This window comes from Neoarius graeffei, chromosome 4 (genome assembly GCF_027579695.1).
Source record: "Neoarius graeffei isolate fNeoGra1 chromosome 4, fNeoGra1.pri, whole genome shotgun sequence".
Taxonomy (NCBI): Eukaryota; Metazoa; Chordata; class Actinopteri; order Siluriformes; family Ariidae; genus Neoarius; species Neoarius graeffei.
Window position 1 is genome coordinate 7,405,091 of NC_083572.1, and position 22,428 is coordinate 7,427,518.

The 22,428-nt window shown below is 41.5% G+C and overlaps 1 protein-coding gene across 1 annotated transcript in view; it reads right to left on the minus strand.

The window, feature by feature from the left end:
- atp7b (ATPase copper transporting beta) overlaps positions 1–11,150 on the minus strand; it is a 59,444-nt gene extending 48,294 nt beyond the window's left edge. Inside the window, exons 1-2 of the mRNA XM_060918739.1 lie at positions 10,980–11,150; positions 6,709–7,828 (exon numbers count right to left, since the gene is read on the minus strand). Of these exons, the coding sequence (XP_060774722.1) occupies positions 6,709–7,828; positions 10,980–11,150 (1,291 nt within the window). The remainder of the gene's footprint in view (positions 1–6,708; positions 7,829–10,979) is intronic.
- Between the last annotated feature and the right edge of the window lie 11,278 nt (positions 11,151–22,428).

Below are 22,428 nucleotides of genomic sequence, written 5' to 3' on the forward strand. Positions count from 1 at the left end.
TACTTAATTGCCATTATTCTATCCACATTCACTGGATATGAGCAATCACGCGCTCTGATTGGCTACTCTACTACTAGGATATCAGCTCATATACCGTGAGTAGAGAAAAACAAAATGGCAGCTTTATCATCAAGTACTTAAAAGAAACAGAAATAGCTAAAAGAATATTAGTTCCCCCACCCCAAACAGCTCCTGTTCCACACTCCAGCCCAGTCGGTGGCAGTAATGCACCTTTAAGTTGGTTTGCCAACCACCAAAAAAACCTAAAGAAGAAGGATAAAATGGCGGAGTGTGTTGCTGAACCAACCGAGAATGAAATAAAAACTCTATTTGAAAACAAAACCACAAAAAAAAGCAACAAAATATGGAATGAAAGTATTTGATGGTAAGAACGTATCTTTTTTATTTTCCAAGAATTATCATTACAGCATTTTTCACAAATTGCTACCGCCATTTCACTGGTTTGGTTACATTCTAAGCGGAAATTATTTTGTCTGACATTTTGTATAAAAGTTTTTAATTTATCGAATTTGCAAAAAATAAAAATGCTCCATTTCTCAAAATCCAGTGAATAGGGATATAATAAAACCATTATTCCACTCAATCTCGTTGTACGTGGCTTATAGACAACTCGGTGCTACGCACCTCATCAGCTCATGGACAACTCGATTTCGTAGAATAACTGTTAAACGCATGTACTACTACCTGCAAACGCCACAGCCAGTACTTAAAGGGGAACTGAAGTCATTTTTAAACTTGCTTTATTTCTTAATTAACGTGTTATTCAATTACGTTTTCGGTTTTAGTAACCTTATATCGTGACTCGTATTGGCAACTAATTGCAATTAAATAGTATACTTATCGGCCTATTCGGGTTTTACCCATGTTGAATTTTGTTCGTTTGGTCCACGGCAGGCGTCGCTTGTCCGCGCGATCTTCACGAGACTTGTGCGAGACTTTGAAACATGAAGCGTCAGCGCCGCCATTTTGAAAACTGTTTTCCAAACGAAGTATTGCACAAAAACGAGTTTAAATGACGATTACTGCCTACTTTTTTCAAACTTTTCTGATTGCTATCAAAACAAACAAAACTTCCGGCTTGATTACATCAGCATTCGAAAGCGGGTGCGCGCGTCTTTTACAACGTTGGCAGATGTCGGTCACTTTGATTTCCGGTGTACGTTTTACTTCCGTCCTACGATGTCTCGCACAGGTCTCGACGAATCTCGTTTACGGCCATTGCTTTGACATACGGACTGATATATTACAGAGCATATTTCAAACACTCAGAACTTGCTATAGCAGCGACAAAATAGCGATCAAAAAATGCATTCCGATATTTAATAAAATGAGAGAAATAGAATTTTGATTTTTAAAAAAATTTGCCTTCAGTTCTCCTTCAATAACAACTTGCAAGTGTTAAACCAGGCAGAAAGTCAGTTCTGTATCTCATAACTAAAGTGCTACAGTCGTAATGATGCTAATAGCTGCAGAAACGTAAAGCATGGATTAGAGAGAAGGAGGGAAAAAGTAATACAAGCCCTCTATAATCCGCTTAGCTGTCCATTGTCAACCCTGGAACTTGCATACCATTTAAAGGTTTCCAAGTCTGCTTCTGACTCACCACGACTGAAGTTTCTTTTTATTATTTCAATGCCCACTTTCTGATGGTTACCAGAGAAACACAAGTCCTGATCGTTAACGTCATCAGATGTGCTTTAGTTTCAAACTGGCTGGTTTAGTCCTTTATGACCGCTCCAGCACAATGAACTCTAGCCATTTAATATTTTCTGATTCCTAAGTTATGTGAGTTTTAGTTGCTGGATAATAGTTAGAAATAAATCAAGAAAAGGTTTGAGACATTAGAGTGCCTGATCATGGACTCGAAAATCCAACATTTACAGTGTTTACTCATAGGAAATGTTCATTTTGTCTCCTTTATCTTGCCTTGACTTTTTACACACACACACACACACACACACACACACACACACACACACACAAAGTCAAGTAAGGAAAACTGAAATGATTAGGAGTGAAAATTATGAAAAGTTAAAAATCCTGTCAGAAACTCAGTCAGGTTAGCACTTCCTAATTAGCTAGCTAGCTAGCTTACGCAGTGAAGATTGTGAATATGACTTCAATTGCTGTCAGACACCTTTAGGTTCATCCATGTTAGCTAGCTGGCTAGTTTTTGTAATGAAGATTATTAATATCTATAAAATGTGACTCTTGGAAAATTCTGTCAGGTTAGCTTACTGGCTAGCTGTAAGAGTGAAGGATCGATCATGTCAGGCTAGTTCTTGTTAGCTAGCTGGCTAATTTTAACTTTCAGGTACGTTCATGTTAGCTAGCTTGCTAGTTTTTGTAATGATTATTCATATCTAAAATGTGACTCTTGGAAAATTCTGTCAGGTTAGCTTGCTAGCTAGCTGTAACAGTGAAGATTATATCCATTTCTAAATATGAATTAAACATCATGTCAGGCTAGTTCTTGTTAGCTAGCTGGCTAGTTTTAACTGTCAGGTACGTTCATGTTAGCTAGCTTGCTAGTTTTTGTAATGAAGATTATTCGTATCTAAAATGTGACTCTTGAAAAATTCTGTCAGGTTAGCTTACTGGCTAGCTGTAAGAGTGAAGATCGATCATGTCAGGCTAGTTCTTGTTAGCTAGCTGGTGAATTTTAACTTTCAGGTACGTTCATGTTAGCTAGCTTGCTAGTTTTTGTAATGATTATTCATATCTAAAATGTGACTCTTGGAAAATTCTGTCAGGTTAGCTTGCTAGCTAGCTGTAACAGTGAAGATTATATCCATTTCTAAATATGAATTAAACATCATGTCAGGCTAGTTCTTGTTAGCTAGCTGGCTAGTTTTAACTGTCAGGTACGTTCATGTTAGCTAGCTTGCTAGTTTTTGTAATGAAGATTATTCGTATCTAAAATGTGACTCTTGAAAAATTCTGTCAGGTTAGCTTACTGGCTAGCTGTAAGAGTGAAGATCGATCATGTCAGGCTAGTTCTTGTTAGCTAGCTGGTGAATTTTAACTTTCAGGTACGTTCATGTTAGCTAGCTTGCTAGTTTTTGTAATGATTATTCATATCTAAAATGTGACTCTTGGAAAATTCTGTCAGGTTAGCTTACTGGCTAGCTGTAAGAGTGAAGATCGATCATGTCAGGCTAGTTCTTGTTAGCTAGCTGGCGAATTTTAACTTTCAGGTACGTTCATGTTAGCTAGCTTGCTAGTTTTTGTAATGATTATTCATATCTAAAATGTGACTCTTGGAAAATTCTGTCAGGTTAGCTTACTGGCTAGCTGTAACAGTGAAGATTATATCCATTTCTAAATATGAATTAAACATCATGTCAGGCTAGTTCTTGTTAGCTAGCTGGCTAGTTTTAACTGTCAGGTACGTTCATGTTAGCTAGCTTGCTAGTTTTTGTAATGATGATTCATATCTAAAATGTGACTCTTGGAAAATTCTGTCAGGTTAGCTTACTGGCTAGCTGTAAGAGTGAAGATCGATCATGTCAGGCTAGTTCTTGTTAGCTAGCTGGCGAATTTTAACTTTCAGGTATGTTCATGTTAGCTAGCTTGCTAGTTTTTGTAATGATTATTCATATCTAAAATGTGACTCTTGGAAAATTCTGTCAGGTTAGCTTGCTAGCTAGCTGTAACAGTGAAGATTATATCCATTTCTAAATATGAATTAAACATCATGTCAGGCTAGTTCTTGTTAGCTAGCTGGCTAGTTTTAACTGTCAGGTACGTTCATGTTAGCTAGCTTGCTAGTTTTTGTCATGATTATTCGTATCTAAAATGTGACTCTTGGAAAATTCTGTCAGGTTAGCTTACTGGCTAGCTGTAAGAGTGAAGGATCGATCATGTTAGGCTAGTTCTTGTTAGCTAGCTGGCGAATTTTAACTTTCAGGTACATTCATGTTAGCTAGCTTGCTAGTTTTTGTAATGATTATTCATATCTAAAATGTGACTCTTGGAAAATTCTGTCAAGTTAGCTTGCTAGCTAGCTGCAACAGTGAAGATTATATCCATTTCTAAATATGAATTAAACATCATGTCAGGCTAGTTCTTGTTAGCTAGCTGGCTAGTTTTAACTGTCAGGTAAGTTCATGACAGGTAGCCGTCTAGCTTTAGCAGTGAATATTTTAGCAGTGTGTATGTATTTTTTAATACCGTCAGACATGTTAGGTTAGCTCATGAACTAGCTGGCTATATCTGGCAATGAAAATTGTGTACATTTGTAAATATGAATATTAAAAATCCTGACAAATCATGTCAGGTTAGTTTACATTAGATTGTTGGCTAGCTGTAGTAGTGAAGATGGTGTACATTTGGAAATATGACTTGTCCTGTCAGAAATTGTTAGGTTATTTAATGACTGCTTGCTAGAAAACAATGTTCAGAAGTGAATATTATTAACATTTGTAAATATGACTTAAAATTCCTGTAAAAAGTTGTGTAAGAATTGTAAAATGTTAGCTTGTTGGTTAGTTTTAATGGTGAAGATTGTGTACATTTGGAAATGGGTCTGTCTCAGAAACTGGGTACTGTGGGGGAACCCCACTAAATATACTCAGTCAATAAACTATACGGTTTTGAATGGTGATGTTGGTTTTAATTTGAAATAAAATGATGAAAGAAATAATACAGACAAAACTAAATCTTTGATGTGAATACTCTTCAGAATTTGGCAAAAATTCTGCAAATTTGTGGAAAAATGGCAGCTTGATCTGGGACATGATAAATGGTCGACTACATCGCATTCCCTTAAAAAGGTTGTAGTCCACTGAAAAGTCTTGGTGCGCTCACAGAATAATCATAACCGTAATAAAACATCATGCAAAATATTTGATTGCCGTCATAACTCCATTTTCCGCATACCCAAAACCAATATGATCGTGTGTTTTGATCGAAATGGAAAGCCTCAGGGTCAAGGTCACTACCTCACCAAAAGCAGTAACTTAAAATCGCTATGCCGTATAAAAATTTAGTTATAAATCTGCGATTTTGTTTTTTAAAATGAAAGCTGAAAGTTAGGTATAGAATATGTTTCTTACAGAATATGTTACGATGGTAGCTGGTCTTGTATGAATTTCTGAGCTATAAAATGAGTTGTGGTCTATTTTTTACCGTAGCGTGTTATTTGTGTGCGGGGAAGGACACACGTTAACAATTTGCATGTGTAGAATGGAATTTTCCACTCCAGCAGTTAGAAGCTGATCGTGCTTCCATTTGCGGTCTCTCTGTTACGTGGGTGATCTGTTCGGACGTTATCACTGAAAAGGCGAGTTTTGACAGTTTTATTTTGTTTTAGTCTTGCAGTATAAGGCAATAGAATGTTTCTTTTTTGTCTTACTTTCATATTTCGTAGTGTTTAAGTATTTTTGGCCAATATTTTGCAACCATGGTCAATTTAGATCGAACTTTTAATAGAATCTACAGCCAGTCATTTTGCCCCGCCCCCACTCCGTCCGGTGCGGTAGTGATGTCCCGTTGCTCGCGCGCCGCAGCAGAGACCCACGTGACCTTCAGCCGGTACAGTCGCTGTTCTTTTACCACCGCCGTTATTCTCATCTTTCCGGTGTGTTCTTGATTTTTCCATTGTGTCCTATTTCGCCATATCAAATACCCAAAATGTATCATATTATTCATATTTAAGTGAATAATCAATTCAGTCACCATAACTTGGCATTTTTAAACCCAAGCAATCAAAAAGAGGAAATTTATTCAATATTTTCATTCATCTGTGAAGGAGGGGCTTTAATTCTTCATGATGGAGTTATTTTATATGGAAATCAATTTTACAAAAGCATTTGAATTGCAATCAAAAATATTTTCCACAGTGGAGGCCAGATAAAGCAAGATGCTATCTTTATTCTTATTAAACATGACAAAAGAAACATTGAGTGTTAGGTAAATGCAAAAAAAAAAAATAAATAAATAGTAAAATTAGAAAATTTATTTTTTGACCATAAATGTCCCAAATGAGAGACCAGTTTCTGAGACGGACCCAAGATAACATTATTAAAATTTGTAAATATGACTTAAAATTCCTGTCAAAAATTGTGTAAGAACTGAAAACGTTAGCTTGTTGGTCAGTTTTAATGGTGAAGATTGTGTACATTTGGAAATACGACTTGTCCTGTCAGAAATTGTTAGGTTACATAATGATTGCTTGCTGGATAACAAATGTTCAGAAGTGAATAATTATTAAAATGTGTAGATATGACTTCAAATTCCTGTCAAAAATTATGCAAGAATTGCAAATGTTAGCTTGTCGGCTAGTTTTAACAGTGAAGATTGTGTATATTTCTAAAACATGTAATCAAATTTCTGTCAGAAATTTTTGGGCTATTCAGTGTTAGCAGTGAAAATAATTAACATCATATAAAAACTGTGTTAGCCAGGTTAGTTCATCTTAACTAGCTGGCTAGGTTTAGCAATGACGACTGTGTATACTCATTTGTACGGTAAGCATGGCATAAAATCCGGTCAGAAATCCTGTCAGGTTAGTTCATGTTCGCTAATAGATTGTGTGCATTTGTAGATGTGGTTTAAAAATCCTGTCAGAAACTCAAAGTAGTTACTGAAAATGAATGAATGAATGAACGAAATATAGTTGTGAATGCACAAACTTCAGTGTGCTAGACCATAACTCTACGTTGGATATGTATACACACACTTTACCTTGCGCAGTGGCCGCCTCAAAGCCCATGTCCTCAATGGCGTCCCTGAGTTCTGCAGGACAGGTGGCTCTGGGGTCAAATGTAATTATTCCCATCTGTTCCTTTAGATAAACTGTGATAGCATGCACACCAGTTCTTTGGGATATCACTTCCTCTATGGACTGCACACAAGAGTCACACGTCATGCCTTTTATTAGAATGATCACTTTCTGGAGTGAAGCGCTGTCCAAGGAATGCAATCCAGGTATTTCCGAGTGCACAAATTCATTAGTCCTGGAAATCTGTTCCTGGAATTCTGGAGTTACTCTAAAATTCCCAAAAGGAAGTTCCTCTATTACTGCTTTGATGGTGACCAAGGTAACCAGAGACGGATCATATTTCAAATCCACACTTCTGCTTTCCAAAGACACCAACACACCCTGGACACCCAGCATTCCAGATAAGCTCTCTGTAATATTTTTTACACATGACCCACAATGCATCCCTTCCACACCAAACCTTGCCTCCACCCATTCGGATTGTGCCATCTTTGGAAAAATATAGCTCAAGTCTGTCTGATTGATACAGGCATCAAAGCCCATGTCTTGTATGTGTTCCTTCAGATCTTCTGGCTTCACTCGTTTGGGGTTATACCACACAACGGCTTCTTTGTCACTTAAAGATACATTCAAACCCTTAACCCCTTGCAGCGCTCCAATCCGGTCCTCGATGGAGCGTACGCACGAGTGGCAGGTCATCCCTTCAACTCTGATCTTTACCAAGCTCCCTTCCCGAGCTAGCTCTTCAGATTGAGGAGCATTTGTCACGTCCCTCACTTCATATCCCATCCCCTCAATTTCCTGTAGTATCTCTTTGGCCGTGACTGCAGATGGATGGTAGCCTACCCATGCTCGGCCACCAGACTGGGGAATAAACATATCGGCTACACCGTTGAGAGCAGAGAGACGTGTCTGGAGGGCGTGAGTGCCATCTGGGCAGGAAGGGCCGCGAATTAGAGTTAGAAGGAGTCGAGAAATGTAGTCAACATTTGGTCGAAGTTCACTGAGACTTCCTGCCATATAGGCAAGGTTATCAAAGCCATGCTTGTTGGAGAGATCCGTCTCACACGAACCTCCATTTTCCTAAAGACAAGGAGTCGTGATTAAAAGCAATTGGTATATTTTGCAACACAAAAAACCAAAGTACAGATGCCTCTCTTGTGGCAAGACCTGCACAGTGGGAGAAAAATGAACCTGAATGAACTGAACTAAGTGAACTCTGAAGCTGAATGGAAATCCCACTGCAGACTAACCTCACACACACAAAATGACGGGGTGTTTTGGACTAAAGGCCCCCCACGACAAAGTATATCAAAGAGCACATTATACAGCAGGAAGTTAAGGCTGACTGACATATCGTATCACTTCAGCTTAGCAAGAGCTTATAGCCTATACATTCAGAGACGTGCTATTGTATTACACTCATTTCATTAGTCCTTTCTCCTGAGTATTTTATCTGGAACTTTAAGCCTGTTGTTTTCAAGGCTAACAAGGCACCTGATTTATAATTATTTCTCCTGACATAGAACCTTTCACCTGTAAAGGGTCCATTCAACATGGCATGACCTTAGAGAATTTTCTGATGGCTTGAGTTGTTAGTCTTGGTGAAAAGAAATGGTGGTGTAACAGAAGCACTTTCTTTTCCCACAAATACTTTTATAACCTCTGCACAAGGACAAAGTATACACCCCCCCCAAAGCACTGCCAGTGACCTTTCTCAGGCCATAAAGTCTATAAAAAAGTCAAACGGTCTCATATACACTAATATATATATATATATATATATATATATATATATATATATATATATATATATATAAATAAATGAAATATGCTTAATTATACATACAGGCCACTTTTTCCAAACATGTATTCTATTCCCTTTTAGCAGGTTTATCGATGGCATGCAATATTGTCATCATATCGCTTATCCTCCATGCATTACGCCACTCTCCCCAATGGAGAATGAGCGTGCAATACTGTCAAGACAACACGATGTCACACATCAGAGCTCATGCAAAGATCCAATGACAAAACTTTTCTGCTGCGCATGCACAGAACCATTTCTTTGTCGGCCAGGAAAGAAGGAAGACGAGGCTAATCCAGTGCTAGATTTGAGCAGTAAATAAATAAACTGAAACTAAAGACGCGATGAGCACCCGAAAGGCTACTAAAACTTCATTAGATATTCTTCAAGCATATTTACAAGAGAAAAACATACCAACGGACATCGAAAACTGGAAAAGAGACACGTCGGAGACGTAAAACTTCCACGCTAGCAAGTGACTGACAGTTTGTGAACAAAAATGGCCGCAAGGTTTGCTTCGTTAAAAGCGGACGATTTTGAGAGAATTTTGGCTGCCAGGTTGCTCCGTTGTGTGTAGTTGTTGATGTTCGTTTTAAATGTAACTAAGTAAATTACACAGGGATTATTATTATAATAAAATAGGCTTGACGGCACTAGCATTAGCCTGCACTGACACTACACCAGCTAGAAGGTAACTGGACTGCCGCACTAACAGCGCCGAGTTGCAGATAAGCTAGCATTGGCCTTTGAGAATGCCGATATGTGTACCATATGTATTATAATAATAATAATAATAATAATGGCTTTTTTTCATGGTCTATCAGATATATTCCATTCAGCTAGCATCGTCTTTGACTCGTTCAATATCATGCTAGCTGAATGGAATATATCTGATATACCACTCAATGCCAGCCAATATTATTTAATTATTATTAATGTTTTTCTAGTGTACATTCCAAACCGGGGCGGCACGGTGGTGTAGTGGTTAGCGCTGTCGCCTCACAGCAAGAAGGTCCAGGTTCGAGCCCCGTGGCCGACGAAGGCCTTTCTGTGTGGAGTTTGCATGTTCTCCCCGTGTCCGCGTGGGTTTCCTCCGGGTGCTCCGGTTTCCCCCACAGTCCAAAGACATGCAGGTTAGGTTAACTGGTGACTCTAAATTGACCGTAGGTGTGAATGTGAGTGTGAATGGTTGTCTGTGTCTATGTGTCAGCCCTGTGATGACCTGGCGACTTGTCCAGGGTGTACCCCGCCTTTCGCCCGTAGTCAGCTGGGATAGGCTCCAGCTTGCCTGCGACCCTGTAGAAGGATAAAGCAGCTAGAGATAATGAGATGAGATGAGACATTCCAAACCTCACACCATTAGGCCAACTTTTCCCCCCACTGCAGCTGGCCTCATCAATAAGGCCCGAGACCCCACTGACTCTAGCCTCACACATTCCAAGGTCATGTTATACATCTCCACTCTGCGAACCTTTATTGCACATTCCAGCTCACACTGTACAGCTTGGTTACTGACTTAGCCCATCCGTCCATTATCTGTAGCCGCTCATGCTGTTCTACAGGGTCGCGGGCAAGCAGCGGGGTACACCCTGGACAAGTCGCCAGATCATCGCAGGGCTGACGCATAGAGACAAACGACCATTCACACTCACATACGGTCAATTTAGAGCCACCAATTAGCTGAACCTGCATGTCTCTGGAGCACCCGGAGAACATGCAGACTCCACACAGAAAGGCCCTTGTCGACCACTGGGCTTGAACCTTCTTGCTGCCCTATTTCAGATTCTTCTATTTGAAGAAGAAAGCACAGTGAAGTGAAATCACAGCCCGGGGAGCAGTCAGGGGTTAGGTACCCTGCTCAAGGGCACTCCAGCCCAAGGCCACCCCACGTTAACCTAACTGCATGTCTTTGTACTGTAGGAGAAACCGGAGCAAATCCACGCAGATACGGAGAGAACCTCACCAACCGCTGGGTTCGAACCCGTAACCTTCTTGCTGTACGGCGACCGTACTAACCACTACACCACCGTGCCACCCCACAGCGGGAATATTTAGAATATTTCTTATTCTATGTATATAGCTACTTCTTGTGTTCGAAAAATTCTTCTGTTTTAACTGTTCAAGCACCAAAGCACATCTCTTGTATGTGAGAAGGTACTTGGCAACAAACTTCTCTTTCAAATTATATATATTTTTTTGGTCCTTGGCTTTTCATCCTGGCTAGATATATATGTGACCGTGTTAAAGAACTATGACTAAGACCATTCTGGTGACTGCATATTTTTAGTGTGATGGATTCTGAGTAAAAATAACCTGAATATAATATAAAACTTTAATCAACTGGAATGAAACCTGATGATGATGATAATAATTCATAATAGCTGAGCGCGTGCACTTTTGCGCCTGTTGATGCGTTATGTCACCGACCTTCAGTTCCTGCAGTCCGTCTGTTGCTCCTGAGGACGGACAGACGCACCGTGGGGACGCGCAGCACGGACACGGGGGCGCGCACTCCACCATGCACACCTTCTCACCGGCGCCGGCACGCGCAGGGTTCACGCGCTTCGTGAAGTTATTGAATGAACCAAATTTATTCATACTGGCGTTTTCCGTTACACACACACACACCCCGCCAGTCCCGGGCTCACTGACTCGCACCGCACCCTCAACTGACTGCTCGATCCATTGAACCCGCACTTCGTGGGCTTTTTTTTTTTTGCACTCGGCGTCAGTTTGACGTCAGAACACTTTCACCTGAACGTGTGCTACAGTCACGTGGTTTCGGGAATAAAGAAAATCAATATAATGAACATGAAGTGCAAAACAGTTTTCAAAATTACCTTTCCAGTTTAAATCTGCCACTAATAATAATAATAATAATAATAATAATAATACAGTTTAAGCTAGGATATATACTGCCTTTCTTGAACCCAAGGCTACAATAATTTTTTCAAAATCCAATTATCAGTGCAGCAAATAAACCATCACACACTTGAACATGTACAGCAGGGCTGCCAACTTTTCAAAATTCCTTGGAGTGAGATTTTTTTGGGGGGACGGCAACATTTTTCCGCACACCATGCAGTAAGTGGGAATTTTGTATTCAGTTTGATATTCACTTGTCCCACTGCATTCTGGTGTTTTGTTTGTGGGTCATCCAGCTGGAGATGGACAATTATGGGGGGGGTTTGAGATTTTGGATTTAGTAGATGTTCCTGCATTCTGGTGGATTTTTGGAGTGGCCTGCTGTGCCATACCTACATTCTTACACACCCTGACTTGCCAGGCCTTCAGCTTGTGGCCAACAAAAGCACCAAGTTTTGGCTTAAAAGCCCCCACACTAGAAAACTACAGATGACTGCCAATGTTCCTGTAGCCCTACAGACCTGCTCTTCTGTCTGTTGTTCTGTCTGTCCTGTCTGCCTTTTCTGGCTTGGCTGGACTGTCAAAATAAAATATTCCACTTTTGTCCTGCCAGTGGTCTTACCCTTCGGGACATCTTGCCTTTGAAAGAATTCAAATAGTCATGTTGGTTTAATAAATCTACGCAGTCACAACAACATGCCTTTTCCTGGAGGACAAGTTTCTTGTGTTTATTCTGAATCTTACCTGCTCTGAGTGGTAGGCAGGCCTACAGCAAAACAGTCAAGTTCTTTGATATTACAGGTGACCATGCTTTATTTACTTTAACTGAGCAATTACATACATCATAAATAATTACAAATAAATACCCTGTAAATAAACAATAGGTATGGTGGCTAATGGCTCTTCTTGCGTTTGTAATATCTCTTACTTGCTTTATTTTACAAAATTTCCAGTATGGCTTCAAATAAAGTCATATTTGAATAAACATGTGCTAAGGAGGTGCTCTCCCGTGCTGCTTGTTGGGGAAGATAGAGGCTGTGGCACGGCAGGAGGCCTATAATGATTTATCATGCCTAGTACACAGCTCTCAATATGGCATTAAATATTCTCACAACACTTATAGGCTAAAACGATTCAGAAACTTTATATAAGTTCATAATTGCGCCAGTAACGCCACACATTGGCGTGCATATGTACAAACCTGTCTGAGACACTCGTCTTCAACTCGGATACCTTCTTCTCCCTCCTCTTCCTCTAAATTGACGGTAGGCAATTATCCAACTTCCGGCGAGTGCAGCATCATTAGATGCGCCACCTACCATAGGGGAGTGTGTACAGAAGGGAACACCTCTCTGCCTGTTTAGCCGTGCGTAAGGCGTAATTGATCGATCGCAAGTGGTTGGCGCGATGCAATGGGTAGCCAAGATCAGATAGATAAACTAGATTTTTTTCTAGCGTGAGAAATTGGAGGTATGGCGCGTGAGCTTGTGAAGACAGTTAAATGCGTGTGTCTCACGCTCATTGCGTGAGAGTTGGCAGCCCAGTATACAGTATAAACATATGTTTAGCTATTACAGTGTCAACAGATCATATATAATATGATACAATACCATATAGATAGGGGCGGCACAGTGGTGTAGTGGTTAGCGCTGTCGCCTCACAGCAAGAAGGTCCGGGTTCGAGCCCCGTGGCCGGCGAGGGCCTTTCTGTGTGGAGTTTGCATGTTCTCGCTGTGTCCGCATGGGTTTCCTCCGGGTGCTCCGGTTTCCCCCACAGTCCAAAGACATGCAGGTTAGGTTAACTGGTGACTCTAAATTGACCCATAGTCAGCTGGGATAGGCTCCAGCTTGCCAGCTGGGAGGTCCGTATCATGAAATACCATGACTGAGGTCTTGAAAATACTGACCAAGACCTCGGTCATGGTATTTCACAATACGGACCGACCTTAAGCTCATCTCATTATCTGTAGACGCTTTATCCTGTTCTACAGGGTCGCAGGCAAGCTGGAGCCTATCCCAGCTGACTACGGGCAAAAGGCAGGGTACACCCTGGACAAGTCGCCAGGTCATCACAGGGCTGACACAGACACAGACAACCATTCACACTCACGTTCACACCTACGGTCAATTTAGAGTCACCAGTTAACCTAACCTGCATGTCTTTGGACTGTGGGGGAAACCGGAGCACCCGGAGGAAACCCACGTGGACACAGGGACACATGCAAACTCCGCACAGAAAGGCCCTCGCCGGCCATGGGGCTCGAACTCGGACCTTCTTGCTGTGAGGCGACAGCGCTAACCACTACACCACCGTGCCGCCCCCCGACCTTAAGCTGGTAAATACATTTTTTTCTTCACCAAATTCTAACAGAAATTAACCTGCTACAAGCTCGTTTTCAGCTTTCTCCTGAAATGTTTTTTTATTTCGTCTTCATCAGGGTCATAAAACTCACTTTCGCTGTGAACACTGTCGTTATTGCAATCCAGGCTGTAAAATGAATGCTATCATACTGAGAAATGCGAAAATAAATGTTGACAAAAAATTGCTACCATGTTGTTTGTTGCTGTCGTGAACAAGCGAGTCGCCAAAGGTCCGTAACCGGGGTCCGGATCGTAGGATTCCGGACCGCTCACGAGCCAATCAGAGCACACGATTTGATGGAAACTGGACTGCGAAAAAAATAAAGAACATTTAATTAGACTATTATTGGGGCCATATGTGGTTCTGGCTTCAAAACTACCAATCAACTGGGGCCTTTGTGTTTTGAGTTTCCATGTTCTTGTGCCTGTGTGGGTTTCTTCCAAAGACATACAGATTACTGTAGGTCAACTGGCTACTCTAAAAACACCCATAGGTATGAACCCATCCATCCATCCATCCATCCATCCATCATCTGTAACTGCTTATCCTGTGCAGGGTCACGGGCAAGCTGGAGCCTATCCCAGCTGACTATGGGCGAGAGGCAGGGCACACCCTGGACAAGTCGCCAGGTCATCGCAGGGCTGACACATAGCGACAACCAACCATTCACATTCATGGTCAATTTAGAGCCACAAATAGCCCCCAAGCATAACTACGTCATCACTTGTTTATCGGAATGCATTATGGGGGATACCCGGGGTTGGTAGCTGTGCAATATAGTGGCTGTTAGATTAATTTTATTTGAGAACAATGTGAGAGGAGCAATTTTGCTGTGCTTGGTCATGGAAGACAATGAAATTGGTGATTTAAAGAAGTGGATAACATGTCGAGGGTTTACAGCAGAAAACTCTGAATCCAAATCAAGCTTAGTGAGAAGGGAAGACATACTGTAAACGACAAGAATTCATACAACCTAGAGACTGGCCGAGTCTACCACACTGTACATCATCATCATCAAATCTCAGAATGTCTTATCAAAACATTTATAAATGAGTGATTAGTTAAAGGTCCCATGGCATGAAATTTTCACTTTCTGAGGTTTTTTAACGTTAAAATGAGTTCCTCTGACCTTCTTAAGTCACCCCAGTGGCTAGAAATTTCATAATGTGTAAACCAAACTATGCCCAACATTTGAGAATGGCGCGTCAAAACGGCGCGTTGATAAACTCTTCCCTTTACTACGTCAGCAAGGGAGATGATCCCCACGCCCCCCCTCTGGATTCCCACCCACTGTATGGATTGCCCGCCCAGTTGTAGTGAGGAGACCATAGAGGACACAACAACATGGCATCACCTAAGCGAGCGAAACATGGAAATTGCGCTGTACATGGATGTGACAACACAGAAAAGAGTCTGTTTTTACTGCCGACGGGAGAGCTCCTGAAGATGCAGTGGCTTAATTTTATTTACTTCAATAATACGCCGTCGAGTCTACCTAAGACGGTGTATGTTTGTCGGAAGCATTTTCCTGATGAATGTTTCCACAACTTGGGACAGTACAGGGCAGGTTTTGCACATCAACTGTCACTGAAGCCTGGGTCCATACCAAGCATCCCTGCCACATCAGCCACAAACACCGAACAAGTAAGTGTGTAACTGGTCGTTTTGCCGTGTTTTAAAATCGGTGCGTTAGCCTAGCAATGGCTACATTAGCTGTGCAGCTAACCACTTCCTGCAGTTAGCCAGGTAATCTGCGCTACAAAACTAAAGAGCATGCAGCATGCTCTGTTAAACTGAGTTTAGTCTGGAAATTGACTGTAACTTATGAGCTTATGTTTGACTATTGCTCCGCAATGCATGTCTTCGGTTGGATAAGTGCTATGTTGCTGTAGTTGCTGCTTCTATCCTCTTTGGTTATGGAGTGCGTGTTCAAGCCTAGGGTATTATACGTTCGTAAACTACCACTCCGAACACTCTCACTCTCTGTTCTCTGTGTCACGTTGAGTTTACGAAAGGAGTCCGAGGGAGAACGGGGTTTTGTCTTAGCAGCGTGGCTACAGGCGCTGATAGCAGCGAGTATGTGTGCGCGCAGCTTGGTCAAGCCCCTCCCCCCATGGCCAGCCCCCACCCTCTACCCTTCCCCACCTCCTGCTTCTCATTAGCAAAACGACGCACTGGGAAAAGCGCTGAAATGGGGCTTTCTCCCAGGAGGCTATATTTACGTGCCGAGGGTTCATTTCGAGAAAGGCTGCGGATATAACATCCGGAAGCCTCCACGAGCCCGTTTAAAGCATCAACAAACCACCATGCCATGGGACCTTTAAATAAAACTTGATATCAGGAAACATTACAAAAAAAAATAATAAATCTTTGGAAACCCGCTAATCTGCCGTGTCATGTTCAGTATAAATGCGTTTACTTCAATAAATGCCGCTAGTGAGGTACGCTGAACATTACCCCAAAGAGAACCCTTGGTGGTTTGGGAGTTTTATCAGTCCGACAGGCTCGTTCGGCTGCCGAGCACTTCGGTACGTTGAGAGCCAAAGGCCGAAGAATGCTTCTGTGTTTTCCAGGCTTTGGAATATCGCTAGTTTCAGATGATGAATAGTCGATTGTTATAATCTTCTATAACCAAACACCATTCCGCAGACCATGGACATATTGCTGAGTCACAGTTTAAGTCCGTCTTTTTCCCACCAGAGAAACGTAAGCAACAAACACTTGTCCATTTCGATTCACTTCGAAGGTTTTCGTTGTGGATTAAACTTATCCATTTCTTTCTTCTCTTCTCCTCAACTGGCAGCTGATAAAAGCTCAAATTATATGTTCTCTTTGTTGTGGAGATACAGTTAGGCACACAGCAATTCACTTTAGGCATGGTTAAAACCGGTTAGACAGAACAATGCAGTGTTTAACAAAGGCGAAAGCAAATAATACAGTGGAGCTGATCCTGGGTATTGCCCATAATGCATTGCGGTAAACAAGTGATGACGTGGTCATGGGTTAGGGTTATGAACCTAACCTGCATGTCTTTGGGGGGAACCGGAGCACCCGGAGGAAACCCACACAGACATGGGGAGAACATCCAAACTCCACACAGAAAGGCCCCTGTTGGCCACTGGGCTTGAACCCAGAACCTTCTTGCTGTGAGACGACAGTGCTAACCACTACACCATCGTGCCACCACCATAGATATGAATGTGAATGGCTGCCTGTCTCAGTTTCCCCTTTACGACCAACAGAGAACACGTTCTTGAACTGGTTCCGTTCGGGATTCTTTGAACCTTGGTGCAAAGTGAACCAGCCCACATTTTCACCAGTTTTAATCAGAACCGTTGTAATCAAGGATGAACAGAGGGTGCTGCACAATTCACAGTGGGAGTAAACGCAAGATGGCGGTGCGGATTGATTACCTGCAAGCTTTTGTTATTTCTGTTATTTGTTTTCGGTCCATTTTTTTTTTCTGAAGATGTATCCTTTTCCGTTGCATTCTCCATTCCTGCATGCCGCTTCCTTTCCAAACTAATGACACACCCACTGATGATGTAACCACGGTTCACACTGGAAATAACAGCTATATTTCAGTTCCAGCTGGGAACCAACTTTTCAGGTTCTAAACCAATTTATTTTTGGCCGTAATGCTCAGGGGTGGGTTTCCCAAAAGTCTCCTAACGCCAAGAACATCTTAAATAGGAGAGTGTTCATTGTGATGCTCACTCTACCATTTAACTATGATCTTTGTGCTACGATGCCTTTGGGAAACCCACCCCAGAACAGTTCAAAATTTGGTACGCAAACCAGAATGGAACCTGCTGCCTGTTGGTCGAAAAGGGGTATCTGTGCTAGCCCTGTGATACACTGGTGGCCTGTCCAGGGTGAATCCCATGTGTTAGTGTCAATCAATCAATCAATCAATAATCTTTTATAAATAATAAATAAACTTTTTCGGGTGCTAGAAATCCGACTTTCCTGCCCTAAACTGGTGTCAATCCTGAAGGCCCTCTACACTGGCACGAAAGCCTGCATAAAAGGAGCTGCTGAGTATTTCGAAACGTTAGTAGGATGCCGTCAAGGCGCTCTAGAGAGTCCCCTAGTTTTCAATATATACATGGACTTTGTTATGCGATGCGCAAAGTATGAAATACTAAGACAGTTCCCAGACACGGGCGTACTGGTAAAGTTCCAAATTCCAACTGAGGTGTCACCACGCGAATACCGACAGAGAGCTGCAACAACAGGAGAAGTAAGAGTAACAGAACTGCTATATGCAGATGACATAGTGATATTCTCGAAGAGTATTGATGAACTTAATCAAATCCTGACTATCTATGATTCAGCCTTCTCCAGATTTGGACTACAAATGTCGTATAAAAAAAACAGACCATGGCATTCAATGTGGATGAATCCATCAAATCCCGAAAATCCCTACTGTCTGTTAACAATATCGATATCAAAAACGTAAGGGAATTTAGGTACCTTGGTCATCTAATTACTAATACCGAGAAGTCAGCTGCTGCTCTACATTCTCAAATAGCATCTGCGTTTCAAAAATGGGACGAGCTGAAACGGTTTCTGACCGATAAAGAAATCTACATAAGTACTCGTATGAAAATTCTTCAGGCGTGTGTTAGGTCACGGCTTCTCTATGGTATCCAAACCCACGAACTATCTTCAACTGAACTTCAAAAGATCAACACTATCTGGAATGGCTTCTTAAGGAAAATGGTCACAGGGGGATATTCCAGAAAAAAACGCACCTGCCCGCTCTAAGCGAAAAAAAGGGATAGATCCAGCAACCCAAGTCAATGGAGAACTTGACTGGTCGTTTCGAATCTCGAATGAGCAACTATGGAAAATTACCAAATCTTGCTCAATAAGGGACTTTTACCTTGCTCAATATCTCAAATACATGGGACATGTTTGCAGGATGGAAAACAGTTCACTACAAAAACGGGTGCTGTTTGATATCAATACATCCAAGAAGACCTGAACTAATGTGGAGAAGATATTAGGCACAGATGTCTCCCAGGCACGGAGAACACTAATGAGCAAATCGGAGTTGAACCGACTCCTAAATATAAGACTCAACCTACAGTCGGTGCCCTTGGCCAATAGGGAAAACGTGATGATGATGATGAATCTGCTTCCTAAAAAGGGTTGTACGGTACTTGCAAGCACTTCTGTTAACATGTTCAAACACTCTTTAGAGAAGCTTTAATTTGCCTCCCAGAGGGACATCTGTATCTTTGAGACTTTTCTGAGAATCTGCAGCAACCCCATTCTTTAATACCATCACCATCACCCCACCGGTTGCACACCGTTTAGCAGCCGCTCTTGAACACGGCATCTGAAGGAAGGCTCCTGTGTTTGCGCACGGCACAGCTGGAACCTCAGCACAACACTTCCTGTAGATGATTAACGTGAACCACTGTTACCGAGTGCACAATGTTAGAGATGTAATCATGTCACGTCAGTCAAACTGAATATTACAGCCTTGTGCTCAATACTTTCTGCCCCCGATAGCCCATGGTGAAAATTAAACTAGGCAAATAATGGGCCGTTTACTAATAATTTCTGTTCACAGAGCAACAAATCCACTGCATTACTGGTTTTGAGGTCTTACAGTGCAGCAATACAGTGGTGCTTGAAAGTTTGTGAACCCTTTAGAATTTTTTATATTTCTGCATAAATATGACCGAAAACATCATCAGATTTTCACACAAGTAGATAAAGAGAACCCAGTTAAACAAATGAGACAAAAATATTATACTTGGTCATTTATTTATTGAGGAAAATTATCCAATATTAGGTAAATATTTGAAAACTCTTGAGGAGAAGTTGTCGTCATTTTATTTCTCCTCAACCTTCACTGAATGCCTTGACGGGGTTAGGGACCCATGAAGCTGAGCAGCAATTTTTTTTTTTTTTTTTGCAAGGGACATGACTTTGCAGGAGCAGGAGGAACTAACTGAACAGAGACAAGACCGTGGTTTCAAGCCAAGCTTTGCTGATCTACCTAATTTTGGTTGACTGCTGCCAAGGAGTTCCTTATTCTGGCAAACAGAGCTATTTCGACATTGCTCCCATTTTCCACAACATATGTATGCGACCTCAGCTTTTCAAGCGTGACTGCTATAAAAACTAAAAAACGGAGAGAGAGGCCGAGAGCTGTTGAGGAAGAGCTCCATGTGTGCCTTTCTTCAGTTCCTGCCGGAACATCAGCTCTGTGTTCATCTAAACAGGCCCAGGTTTCACGCTGAGTGAGTATAAACAAATTGAGAGACTAAACTGTCATTATATGCTGCATTAGGCTGTGTCATTTTGTAACTTTTTTGGTTGGCGGTGTGCCACAGGATTTCTTTTTTTTTTAATGTTAAAAAATGTGCCGTGGCTCAAAAAAAGGTTGAAAAACACTGGGTTAGAGAAGCAGACTTGAGCCCAAGGGTCACCGGTTCGATTTCCAGGACCAGCAGGAAAAACGTGAGGGACATCGAGTGAATGAACAGCACTTTCCCCTCTCTCTGTATGTAGGTATCATGGCTGAAGTGCCCTTGAGCAAAGCACCTAAGCCCCAACTGCTCCCCGGGTGCTGTAGCATCGCTGCCCACTGCTCTGGATGTGTGCACACGCTCATTGCTCACTTGTGTGTTCACAGCTTCAGATCGGTTAAATGCAGAAGAGGAAATTCACTGTGCTCAAGTGTGCATGTGACAAAAATAAAGGCTTCTTCCTCTTTACCCATTTATTCACCTTTGATTATGTGGAGTGTCCACAATACAAGTCCATATGAATGAGTTGTTACAAGAGAAATGATGATCAATCAACACATTTTGACCAATCAGATTAGAGAACTCAGCAGTGTTCTACAGTGGTGCTTGAAAGTTTATGAACCCTTTAGAATTTTCTATATTTCTGCATAAATATGACCTGAAGCATCATCAGATTTTCACACAAGTAGATAAAGAGAACCCAGTTAAACAAATGAGACAAAAATATTATACTTGGTCATTTATTTATTCAGGAAAATGATCCAATATTACATATCTGTGAGCGGCAAAAGTATGTGAATCTCTACAATTAGCAGTTAACTTGAATGTGAAATTAGAGTCAGGTGTTTTCAATCAGTGGGATGACAATCAGGTGTTTTATTTAAAGAACAGGGATCTATCAAAGTCTGAGCTTCACAACACATGTTTGTGGAAGTGTATCATGGGACAAACAAAGGAGATTTCTGAGGACCTCAGAAAAAGCGTTGTTGATGCTCATCAGGCTGGAAAAGGTTACAAAACAGTCTCTAAAGAGTTCGGACTCCACCAAGCCACAGTCAGACAGATTGTGTACAAATGGAGGAAATTCAAGACCATTGTTACCCTCCCCAGGAGTGGTCGACCAACAAAGATCACTCCAAGAGCAAGGCGTGTAATAGTCGGTGAGGTCACAAAAGACCCCAGGGTAACTTCTAAGCAACTGAAGGCCTCTCTCACATTGGCTAATGTTCATGTTCATGAGTCCACCATCAGGAGAACACTGAACAACAATGGTGTGCATGGCAGGGTGCAAGGCAGAAAGCCACTGCTCTCCAAAAAGAACATTGCTGCTCGTCTGCAGTTTGCTAAAGATCATGTGGACAAGCCAGAAGGCTATTGGAAAAATGTTTTGTGGATGGATGAGACCAAAATAGAGCTTTTTGGTTTAAATGAGAAGCGTTATGTTTGGAAAAAGGAAAACACTGCATTCCATGATCTGTTTCTCAAGAGAAGGTGGGTCATGCAGCAAGACAATGACCCCAAGCACACAAGTCGTTCTACCAAAGAATGGTTAAAGAAGAATAAAGTTAATGTTTTGGAACGGCCAAGTCAAAGTCCTGACCTTAATCCAATTGAAATGTTGTGGAAGGACCTGAAGCGAGCAGTTCATGTGAGGAAACCCACCAACATCCCAGAGTTGAAGCTGTTCTGTACGGAGGAACGGGCTAAAATTCCTCCAAGCCGGTGTGCAGGACTGATCAACAGTTACCGCAAACGTTTAGTTGCAGTTATTGCTGCACAAGGGGGTCACACCAGATACTGAAAGCAAAGGTTCACATCCTTTTGCCACTCACAGATATGTAATCTTGGATTATTTTCCTCAATAAATAAATGACCAAGTATAATATTTTTGTCTCATTTGTTTAACGGGGTTCTCTTTATCTACTTTTAGGACTTGTGTGAAAATCTGATGATGTTTTAGGTCATATTTATGCAGAAACACAGAAAATTCTAAAGGGTTCACAAACTTTCAAGCACCACTGTCGCTCTTCAAGTGATTATTTGCCTCCTGTTGGCCTCAGCAGTGATCTAACTTTCCTCTAAACCTTGAAGCTAATTGAGTACAAGCCTGAATCTCTGATGTCAAGTGCAGAGCAAGAGGGCAATAACAGGGAAAACAAATCACACATTTGTGTCCATATAGAAATACAGGCATTAAATAATTCACCTGTTTGTAAATGTTTTAATTAAGCTATTAAATTAAATTTTTGAATGTAATGCTCTTTATTTCTGTATTTCTTCTTGCACTTATGGGCAAATTAGAGCAGCCATTTGACCAAAACCGCATGTCTTTAGACTGTGGGAGGAAACCCAGAGCACCCAGAGGAAACCCACAGGCACCG